We start from the raw sequence: 12,089 nt of genomic DNA, 5'->3' as shown, positions 1-12,089 counted from the left end.
CAAAAATGAAAATTCTGTCATTAATTACTCACCCTCATGCCGTTCCACACCCGTAAGACCTTCTTTAATCTTCAGAACACAAATTAAGATATTTTAGTTCAAATCCGATGGCTCTGTGAGGCCTTCATATGGAGTAATGTCACTTCCTCTGTTAAGATCCATAAAGGTACTAAAGCACTTCTAAATCAGTTCATGTGAGTACAGTGGTTCAATATTAATATTATAAAGCGACGAGAATATTTTTGGTGCACCAAAAAAAACAAAATAACGACTTATATAGTGATGGCCGATTTCAAAACACTGCTTCAGAAAGCATCGGAGCATTCTGAATCTGTGTGTCGAATCTGCAGTTCAGAGCCCCAAAGTCATGTGATTTCAGCTGTTTGGCTGGTTTGAACCGCGATCCGATTCATGATTCGATACACTGATTCATAACGCTCCGATTCTTCCTGAAGCAGTGTTTTGAAATCAGTCATCACTAAATAAGTCATTATTTTGTTTTTTGCCGCACCAAAAATATTCTCGTCGGTTTATAATATTAATATTGAACAACTGTACTCACATGAACTGATATAGATGTGTTTTTAGTACCTTTATGGATCTTGACAGATGAGGTTACATTACTCCCTATGAAGGCCTCACGGAGCCATTGGATTTGAACTAAAATATCTTAATTTGTGTTCCAAAGATTAACCAAGGTCTCACGGATGTGGAACGGCATGAGGGTAAGTAATAAATGACAGAATTTTCATTTTTGGGTGAACTAACCCTTTAACCTCAGATCTAAATCCACCCATGGCAACAAACTGCTTCCGATCATTGAGGTAGGACTTAAACCAATTTAGAACAGTATCAGAGACACCAAAAACAGTTTCAAGATGAGAAATCAAAACTAAATGATCAACAGTGTCAAAAGTGGCACTGAGATCAAGAAGGATCAAAACTAAAAGACAGCCTGAATCTGAAGCAATTAACAAGTCATTGGTAACCCTAACCAGAGCCGTTTCTGTACTATGGAATTTACAAAAGCCAGATTGCAAAGGCTCAAAGAGATTGTTCACAGTTAAATGAGAAATTAACTGAGTAGCAACAACTCGCTCCAAAAGTTTAGCAAGAAAAGAGAGATTAGATATGGGACGGAAATTAGCAAGGTTCTCATAGTCAATATTAGTCTTTTTAGGTAACGGGGTAATCACAGCCGTTTTAAAGTTGTTGAGACAACCCCAGTACACAGAGATTCATTTATAATGCTCAGAACAACAGGACACAGAGAAGCAAAACATGACTGAAACAAACCAGTCGGTACGGGATCTAGTAAAGAAGTGGCTGCTTTCATTTTAGAGACCTCTGCTAAAAGAGAATATGTGTCAAGTGTACAACATGGAACCAGAATAACAAGGAATAAAAACAGCTGAAGAAGACAATGAAGTAGAGGCACATAAACCTCTATGAACATTTTCAACCTTAGTGCCAAAGAAATCCAGGAACTTATTACAGAGATGATCAGAAGCAGTAACATGAGAGACAGTTTTACGATTCAGCAATTTGTTAATAGAGTTAAAAAGTTGTCTTGAATTTCCTTGATTGTCATTAATCATTTTAGAAAAATAATCAGATCTGGCAGAAACAATACCAGCCTTATATTCTTGTAAGCAGTCTTTCCATGTTTGATGATGAACAGTCAGACCTGAGAGACGCCACCTTCGCTCCATTTTATGGCAAGATGTCTTCATCATACGCAAATCCTCATTATACCAAGGAGCAGGACGTACAAATGAAACAGAGCGTGACTTTTGAGGAGCAAATAAGTCCAGGCCAGATAAGAGAACAGAATTTAACATAGAAACCTTGCACTCTAGAGAATCAGATGGAGAGAAACTATTTAATGAAGAGTCAATAAAAACAGAAAAGTCAGAAGGAGCAACTGACCTCCATTTCCGGTATGTCAAGATACGAGAGGAGGCAGTGTTGGCAACAGGTATGTGCATATCAAAAAAGATTGCCAGATGATCAGACAACCCTAAATCAATAGTAGACAACTGAGACACAAAGGTCAATAATATTTACAGGGCGGTATTTGAAAGTGGAAAAACTGAATCGCTTCTCTAGCGAGGAAACAGATCTGCTCGTGCGCGAGGTTAAAGTGAGCAGACCATCTACAGGAAAAGCTGGATTCCACCAAAGCATTTTCATCTTTATGCACACAATAATAATCACTTACACTGTAATTACAAATATTATTATTTAATATTTGGCATGTTTGTGTGCTGCTGTGCGTCCCTGTGTGTGTAATAATCAGAGTGTACATGTGATGTGCACCCACATATAGCCATATATTACTAACACGTACCTTAAATAACAACACAAATATTGCGGCATTGACTTCAGACCAGGTTTCAGTTGGTCAATGGCTCAGTCTATTTAATTTGCCTCAAAATAGTAACGCGCCAACAATGCACCTGAACACACCTCATTTTCAGACCAGCACACCCACAAATCGCACAAATCGGCGCAAATGTATTTGCTATTTACACAACGTGGCACAGGATGTAAAAAAAATAAATACATCAGGCTGAAACTAGCAAAAAACACTTGCGTCGCACCGGGTGTATGATAGAGCCTCAAGAGTGAAACGAGAAGTTCAGCCATATCGTGACATTCCAGGAAATCTCATAACATGAACAATACTTCCAGAGATCATTATAACATGCAGATAGAAACGTTTTGGAGACAATAAACACATGATTGCAACAATATATGGTTTATCTAGAGCTTTTCAACGATTAATCACGATTAATCCAAAATGTTTACATAATATATGTGTGTCTACTGTGTATATTTATTTTGTATTTATAAACATATACATGTATATATTTAAGAAATATTTACATGTATATATTTATATATACATTTTTATATGTTTATATTGTCCCTAAATATATACATGTAGGCTATATAAATACTAAACAAATATACATAGCACACACACATATATTACGCAAACAAACTTATTTTAGATGTGATTAATCGTGATTAATTGGCTAACAGGTTGAAAAAAAAATCATTTTTGAGTGAACTAACCCTGGGGTGGTTTATTGAGATTTCACTTTTTTAACTTTAGTTAGTGTGTAATGTTGCTGCTTGAGCATAAACAGTATCTGCAAAGTTACAGCGGCGAAAGTTCAATGCAAACGGAGATATTGTCTTTTAAAGTTATGGCAGTTTAATGCCTACAAAAACGACTGGTTTGTACTACAACGAGCTTCTTCCCGGGTTAGTGACATCATAGACCCTGCAAAACACTTCCCCCGGGAACAAGCAACCAAGTGGGCGAGGCAATGTCGCATGGCATAATGGAAGCGGAAGAGTTGTGTACACCGGACGCAAGTGACGTGTCAAAATAGAACCCAATATAATCTGTGATATTTTCTACACTGGATGCGCCGCTGAAGACAGCTTCCAGAATCTACACAAGTTCAATGCTGGATTTGCACAAAGGCTTTTACTGAAAGATGAAGCAGTTCCCACTTTAAATGCAGAAGCTGCTGTTTATCGCCCCCAAACTGTAAGTAAAAATTCATTTTTGAGTGAACTAACCCTTTAACCCTCTGGAGTCGGAGGCTGATTTGGGGCTTGGAGAAGTTTTGACATGCCCTGACATTTGTGCTTTTTTCAGTTGTTCATAAACATATAAATGACAAAAGTGTCATTACACTGTATTCAGCACAAACTAGGCTACAAAAATATGTGAGGAACATGTATGTACATGTTTGTATTTTTGAAGGAATAATGTTTATGCGTGGTTATTGAAAAAACAAAAAACTTAAGTCACTGAAATAAGGCCAAAAAAGTATATTAAATCTGTGTTCATAAGACTTCTGGGTATTGGAGGTTGTAGACTAGAGTTTTTGCTTCAGAATGAAGTAAAAATTATGCTGCCTACTCCTTCATATAAAACAATAGAGAGATTTAAATTTTCTAAGACACTTTTGGTCAAGAAACACAGTATGCATGGAGGCGTGAATCCTCATGTATAATGGGTGATTCTCACCTGAGAAGACAAAATAATTGAATAATAATGACCTGAAATGACTTGCATATTAATGAGGCCTTTCAGTCAGGTAGGCTGTGAAAAAACCCTCTGTGATCATGCTGATAACAGGATTAAAGTCCACTCAGGACAAAAAAAAAAACATGATTTTTGTGATCTCATGCATGCACGTATTATTGCACATGATATGAAGAAAATTGTGTATAGGCCTATGTTAAATTACACTACCAGTCAAAAGATTGAACACATTGCCATTATAATGTTTTTAAAAGAAGTCTCAAGTCTCTAACCAAATAATGGTTTTCTATTTTAATATACTTTAAAATATAATGTATTTCTGTGATGCAACGCGTCTGAACATTCCTACCTCTAGGGCATTTCATATAGGCTACTATATTTGTTATATTATAGAGCCTAAATGTTGATGTGCAGTTGACAAACTATACATCATTAAAAAGATCTAAGACTCAAGCTTCACATTTTGACTCTTAAAATCTTATATTGACCATAATTTCTTAATATGCTTAAAAGCATACACATTTGGAGAAATATTGATGGATTCTCATATGTTTATATCAATTTTCTATACAGAGGAGTAATATGTATTATTCTATATTTATTGTCATCATTATGAGCGCTGGATGCTGTGTTTTTAATTCATACTTCAGCCGGAGGGCGCTCTGCCCCTTTTGTCCACAAATGCCTCAGTAAAAGAAGAGGCAAATCATGTGACAATCAAGGAACTAACAGAGGCAAGAGATCGCTAAATATGGCTATTCAAAACACTTTTCAAGACAATAAATACACGATTGAGGTAATGTATGCATGTATTGACTGAATTTGCGTCTGAATAGCTCTCGCTCCGTGGGCGTGGCCGCATTAGCGGATAATGAGCTGAATCACAGACTTCTGACATGGCTCTCTTTTCATACAGATTACATAAACACAGAAGGTTTGTTTTCGATTTGACTTATATGTTTTAAAACCTGACATCTTAACGTTTTTTTAGACATAAGTGTAATTTTTTTGTCATTAGTATTCACTAAGTTACAGTTCATTTTCTAAGAACTATCAGATTGGAGTTCGTTCAGAGGGAGACGAGAGATCACGCATCATGTTAGTTTTCTTTATTTTACAAAAAGCACAACATTTTGTTTTTACTCTGAGTGTACACAAATGAAAGAAGATATTCCACAGATTAAAATGGTGTATAACTCTTAATTGTATGTGCAACATTGACGGAGTATTTTGAGTCTCTTTCACACTGATAAGAAAAAAACCACGGTGGTATCGCCGGCGATACCTTCAGACCTCAGAGTGTTAAATTGATGAATGGTAATTTGAATGAATGAATGTTATAATAGTTTTCCCTGCATTTTATTCCATTTTAATGTTACTTTATGAAATATCGAAATTGCAAAATTCACAGTGACACAGTTTCATGTGAGAGTCACGTATGATCTTACCACAGATCCTCCAGTTTACAGTGAGGATTCTCCAGTACAGCAGAAAACAGCTTCACTGTTGAGTCTCCTAGTTTATTCCCAGACAGATCCAGTCGTCTCAGGTGTGAGGGGTTTGATCTCAGAGCTGAAGCCAGAGCAGCCCAACCTTCATCTGTGACACCACAATAACTCAACCTGAATAGAACAATGACACACTCTTCACTCTCTAGTTAAAGATAACTAATACAGCATGTCTGTATGATATAATGTAGCTAATATTCATCTAATCATGTTAACACTAACAGTGTTATAGATGGAGACAGACAATATAATGTGAATTTAATGAGATTTCTCTTCAGTTATCACAAATTAACATTCTTCATTATGCTTCTTTCTGCACCTCTTTTTTCATCATCATGTTTATTGATAGAGTTTGTTTGTGTACTCTTTATTATTTTATTAGTTTATTTTTGGTCTCACTATGAACTATTTAAAAATATGTCTTTCTGAGCACCAGATCATGTGACTATCAGAGAGATGATCTTACGACAGATCCTCCAGTTTACAGTGAGGATTCTCCAGTCCAGCAGAAAGCAGCTTCACTCCTGAGTCTCCTAGTTTATTCCAGACAGATCCAGTTTTCTCAGGTGCGAGGAGTTTGATCTCAGAGCTGAAGCCAGAGCAGCCCAACCTTCATCTGTGACACCACAATCACCCAACCTGTAGAGAACAATGACACACACTCTAAAAACTCCTGGGTTATTTCTTTAACCCATTTTCTGGGTTATTTGTGTTGGGTTAAAATTATGGGTTATTTTTTCAGAGAGTAACCATTTTCTGGGTTATAGGGTGTTGTGGAAATTTTAATTTTTCATATGCTTTTACCTGTATTCTTATGAAATATGATGCTTATGGGAAATGGTATGATGTTGGCTTAAGTGGTAATGTTTAACATAGTGTTAACATAGATGTTAGAAATGGAAAGAGCAAGATATGGTATGGGGAAATGCAAGATGTATGTTAAAAACATGTCTTTGCTAACAATGTGTGGAAAGTTACAGCCGCTAAGAGATGTTCCAAATATGGTAAAAGGACAGAGGCTTCGGCCTTGGAGGTTAGAGATATAAAAGTGAGGGGAAGCCTTCGTTCTTGGTCTTACACTCTGCAGCTACTTGTGTTTCTGTATGACCTGTCTGACCTTTCTTGCAAGAAATAAAACCTTTAAAGACAATTGGATGTGTTTGTCTCTTATGCAGTACAGTCAGAGTTGATTTTTTTTTGCCACAACAATTTGGTGTCAGGAAGTGGGATTCCTTGGATGTGCCTTTTGGACCCGAGAGCGGACGGTGACTGATCATCCTGGACTTAATAGTAGTCTCAGCCCTACCCCGAATAGATTAAGGGATGAGGGGCCGACCGCCAGGGTCCAGAGGGGGACACCACTTGAATCAGAAAACGAACCCAGGTGGCTACACGACTCTCTGGTAAGAGATAAATTTAAATTTTATGGGGAATTAAGAGTAAGTGTGATTTGGTAAAATTTGGAAGATTAGGAAACAGGAAAAATTGAAAAATTTGTGATTTAAGTGATTTAAATATAAGTTTATGTGGGTAAAATAAGGTTTGAACAGAAAAAGTAAAAAGAATTGAATGAGTTGAATAGAACTGCGATTTGGGGATGTTGTGTTTGTGTTAAGTATTGTGATTTCCCAGAAGAGGGAATGTTGAGTGGTCATAAGACTTCAGGTCGTAAGGGAATGAGCGCGCCAAACTAAATCCATGCGACTCGGGAGGGTCAAAATGGGGAATCCCAGAGCAAGCTTGCAAAAAGTGGAGTGAAATAGGATAGTGTTGTAAAATAGGATGTACCAGTGTTTTATCAAATGAGAAAACTGTATGGCCAAAGATGCATGTAAGAGATAGAAGATTAAGTTAAGTATTATGATTTCCCAGAAGAGGGAACGTTGAGTGGTCATAAGACTTAAGGTCGTAAGGGAATGAGTTGAAGAGAACTGCGATTTGGGGATGTTGTGTTTGTGTGAGAGCAATGTGTGTGTGAAATGTAAGCAGACTAGAGATTGTAGGCTAGGCGAAGCAGACAGAAGGGAAAGAAGGTGAATGCAAAAAGAATTGGCATGTGAAGAAGTTCGATGTAAACGTAACTTACAAAAAAGTTTTGTTTATTCATCCATTAAATGGATGCATGACATTAGATGTCTATAGAACTACAATTGATATAAGAATGGTTGAAGGAGAAAGCAGCTATAAGGCTGTCAGTCCAACCAAGTAGTAGAAATATGGTTAAAATAACATTGTGGTTCTGCAAAACAGTAGAAAACATATTGATAAATGTGTTTTGCATCTGCAGACTAACTATTTGATAGTGAGATAAGTGGCAATGATGAAGGGAAATATAGCAGGAAAAAAATAATTTTATGAAAGTGAAAATGAAAATTCTAAAAGAATGTTTCACTTTGGGGAAAAAGGTTGAACAGTCTCAAGTATGTTTTTATGTGATTAGAGCATCGCTATCACAATGTAAAATGACTAAAATGATTTTGGACCTTTAATGTTTAAATGTTTGGTTTTTGATGGTCAAAAGTTAAATGGCAGAAAAAAAAGAGACTGCCAGTTGTAACAAAGACTCAACCTGACTGGAAATATGTAACCTCTAATTTCCATGATGTGTGAGTAAAAGACAAATATAAACAGTTGTTTATTTGGAAATCAATGTCATTTCTGGCAAAGTCTTAAGCTGGGCCAGAGTCAAAAGATAGTAGATAAAGTTTGATGTTAAAAGTTAAAAAAAAAAAACAGTGTACCAGTCCTGAAATCCTCAGTCTCTCTCTCATTCAAAGTCAGCTAAATGCTGCTATCTGAGCTTGTGTCATAAGTGATAACAAGCTATTTATAGTGAAGCACAGTGTCTCAGCTGAAAATCATGGACACAGAGATGTTAAAAGGAATGATTGCCATGAAGAGGGAAATTAACTGTGAAATTTGTTAAAGGAAAACTCAATGAGTGTAAAGAGGTCTTTAAATTAGTAATATAGACCTTGAAGGACAGAAGTGACTATTTTGATGAATTTCTTCTATGACCAGTAATTTTTTTGTCTGATCTTTGTCACCACCATGTGCAGGGCCGATGGCTCCAGTTATAGATGTAGCAGAACACTACACTGAATGGACAGTTATGATAGTTAAATTCACAGAGTATATTCTCAGCACTGATATGTTGCTGCTGAGAGAATGCACAGTCTAATGATTTTAGTGATTAAATACTGCTGTTATTAACCTGTCTCCATGTTTTAACACTATTAGGCAGTCCAATGGCTCTGGTGGCTCTTGAATGCAACTTCCCTAAGCTCCAGAAAACACCTGATTCTGTTGAAGAAAACTGTCAAAGGTCTGGAATGGGAAAGAACGGGTACCAGTGTGCACGAGGTGATTTCTCAATGACAGGTAAGATAATCTTTGGCCAGACAGAGGACAACCTAAGGCAGGGGGTTGCCGCCGCCACTGTGCATCTACCCTGATGGGAGGTGTTTATGTGAGATGAGTATGAGAGTTGAGCAGGATGACTGTGAGGCCAGCAGCATCATGAAGGAGGGATGACCTGTGAGAAGAACAGCAGTCTGACCCAAAAATGCTCCTCTATACTACTCACCAGAAACCGCATTCCCAAGAGGGCTTGTTTTTCATTGTGACAAGCAACTATGCCAGGGGACAAGACCCTGAGGAAAAGGAGATTATTGAGATAGAGCTGATGGGAATGAGCTTTCAAGAGCCGACTGAGAACATGAGGTTATTGTCCGTAATTTCTGGGGAGACCAGAGTAAAATTTGGTAACATGATGTTGGTTGCCCTGTTGGCAAGAACTGTATAGAAGTTTTAGACTCAGCATTATGATGAATCCCTGAATTCATGAGGCTGTGTGATTTTGAACTAATGTGTCTCTATCATAGTTTTTACTCCTGCAGGTCATTAGACATGGCAGAGGATAATTCCAAGGCAATGGGGTGGCTAAAGATGAAGACTGATTTTGCAGATTCAAGAGAAAGTTAAGTGCATTCAGCATTTAAAACTAAAGATACCCTCAAAAATGGCTACTAGCATAACATATTTTAGATGGTGGTAATGTTTTCTTTATTTGAAAGTTAAAAACATTTACATTTGACCAAGGGTTGTGTATGGTAATTTGATGTTAAATTCAGTCTAAGTTACAGTCTTGAGAGGCTGCTGAATTGATTATTTGTGCAGTGAGAGAGAGAGACTGGGGTAGAGGCAAGGACACTCTGTCTGTCTGTTATCAGTTTGCTAAAGTTTAAACAAAACAAAGCAATGAGACTATAACCAAAACAACCCAGCTGACTTTTGTGAAAAAGAATTATAGTGAACAGATATGCTTTGAGACTGAATAAAAGATCGTGTAAAAAAACTAAGTAAAGATCTACAGAACAATGTGAAGTTTAAATATATGTTTTTAGAATTAACACCAAAAGTAACTTTGAAAGTGAGCAGTTTATAGTCATGTTTGTCTAGTGTGAGCGAGTATGAGAGTGACTGGACTTTATGTTTTGTATGTGTTAGTTTGGGGAAATCCATAGAGAGTGTATATGTCATTAACTAGTGTGAATGAGTGTTTTATCGTTACAGATGGGTTAAGTGAAACGAGAAATTTTAAGAAGCAGATATTTTGATTGAATCTGATGAAAAGATGATACAGAACATGGGACAAGCTTTAAGTGGATTGTTTATCCAGCTCTGTCTACTAATGGTAATTATGACCACTTTTGTCATTTATGATATTGATTTGAATTACTCTCTGGATCAGTAAGTTTAAGTATTTATGGAAAATTGGAATTGTGAAATTGAAGATTGCCGTCCATTGGTTAAAACCCCTTGTCTAAATTCAACTTGGGGTCTGAATTTAAACATTGTCAGCTATGTGTGATCACAATGCTAAATGTAAAATGTAGACTTGACGGCAGAGAAACAGTGACACACTGGCAGTAATCAAAATTATCCAGAGAGCCCAGCAACCTTCACATAACAAAGGATGATGAGAAGGAACATCATTGTTGTTTGACTATCCTTGATCAAGTCTGTACACCATGACTTGACCTGCTAGATAAACCATTTGATGACTGTGAGGATGTGTTGTTTGTAGATGGCTCTGTCTTCAGAGACAAAACAACAGGCCGGAATAGCGAAGGATAAGTTGTGACCATGGAATGTGAAGTGTTGGTTTCTGGGCTACTGTCCTCTATTTGGTATAAGCAGATGAGTTTTGACCCTCACTGGAGGGGGTAGACTGACTGAAAGAATTGTAATATCAATTGAGAAACAGAGTAAAGAAAATCATTCAACAGTAAACAATTGTGCTTCAGAAGTACACCCAGCATTGGCTGAGGTACCTGCTAAATTTTGGGCTAAACATAAGAATAAAGTGGTCCTGTTTGTCAGAGAGTGTGTTGAGACTACAGACTGGGTTGAAAAGAGTGACAATGTGAGTTACAGTGAGAAGTTAGGAGCTTTTATGACAGAATACAAGGGAGAAGTCAAGGTGGAAAGAATTGTGACTATCTGCACAGGTGTCTGTTATTGGTTCAAGGTAGAAGACGATCTTTGGGGTGCTGTGGTTTGAATTTCTGTTGTGCTCAAACTAATGAAAAAAGTTTCTGTTTCTTTAGGAAGTGCTGGAGCAGACACAGGAGATTGTGTGTAACCTGTCATCTGAAAATAACCATGATTTTTCTAACTCCTTACAGAGCATGTTCAGAGACAGAGAAAGCTGGAGGAAATCTGGTTGCAGAATTGAAGATGGATTTTAGTTTAGTGTTGATGGCAAATGTTGTTTAGAGAAACATGTTGATGATGAACAATGCATCAAAAAGGGGGATGGTAACTAACGAATGTATGGCTGAAAATATGCCTGAAAATTTTAAATTAGGTTGGAAGAGCCCATTTTTGGGAATAGAAGGGGCTAAACAACGAGTGGCATCAACAGAATTGTGTGAACATGACATGTTGAATTATTGCACAATGACACATCGTGGGTTACAAAATGGATCTGTTGTGATAAGATGTTACAGGATGTAAATTTGCATGCTAGATGTCTGTAAAATGAAGGAGTTCTATGATTGGGTGATGTATCTGAATTTGTTGTTTGTATGAAGATCAGAAATGAAGAGCATAAATGTGACGTAAGAACTTAAATTTACTGTATATGATACTTTAAGTTGAATATGAATGACTAGTGGTTAAACCTTAAGACTGTGATGTGAAATGAAGTAGAAGTAATCATTAGTTATCAATGAATGATAAGAAGAGGGAATTGTTGTGGAAATTTTAATTTTTCATATGCTTTTACCTGTATTCTTATGAAATATGATGCTTATGGGAAATGGTATGATGTTGGCTTAAGTGGTAATGTTTAACATAGTGTTAACATAGATGTTAGAAATGGAAAGAGCAAGATATGGTATGGGGAAATGCAAGATGTATGTTAAAAACATGTCTTTGCTAACAATGTGTGGAAAGTTACAGCCGCTAAGAGATGTTCCAAATATGGTAAAAGGACAGAGGCTTCA

The 12,089-nt window shown here is 36.9% G+C and overlaps 1 protein-coding gene across 1 annotated transcript in view; it reads right to left on the bottom strand.

Moving 5' to 3' along the window:
• Positions 1-6,082: 6,082 nt before the first annotated feature.
• The window catches only part of LOC125253213 (NLR family CARD domain-containing protein 3-like), a 72,486-nt gene continuing 66,479 nt past the window's right edge, over positions 6,083-12,089 (bottom strand). The window contains exon 3 of the mRNA XM_048167081.1: positions 6,083-6,216. Within this exon, the coding sequence (XP_048023038.1) occupies positions 6,111-6,216 (106 nt within the window). The 3' untranslated portion in view covers positions 6,083-6,110. The remainder of the gene's footprint in view (positions 6,217-12,089) is intronic.

The sequence above is a fragment of the Megalobrama amblycephala genome, linkage group LG18 (assembly GCF_018812025.1).
Source record: "Megalobrama amblycephala isolate DHTTF-2021 linkage group LG18, ASM1881202v1, whole genome shotgun sequence".
In the NCBI taxonomy this organism is placed as follows: Eukaryota; Metazoa; Chordata; class Actinopteri; order Cypriniformes; family Xenocyprididae; genus Megalobrama; species Megalobrama amblycephala.
Note: the sequence above shows the minus strand (reverse complement) of the source record. Positions and strands in the feature narration are given on the sequence as shown.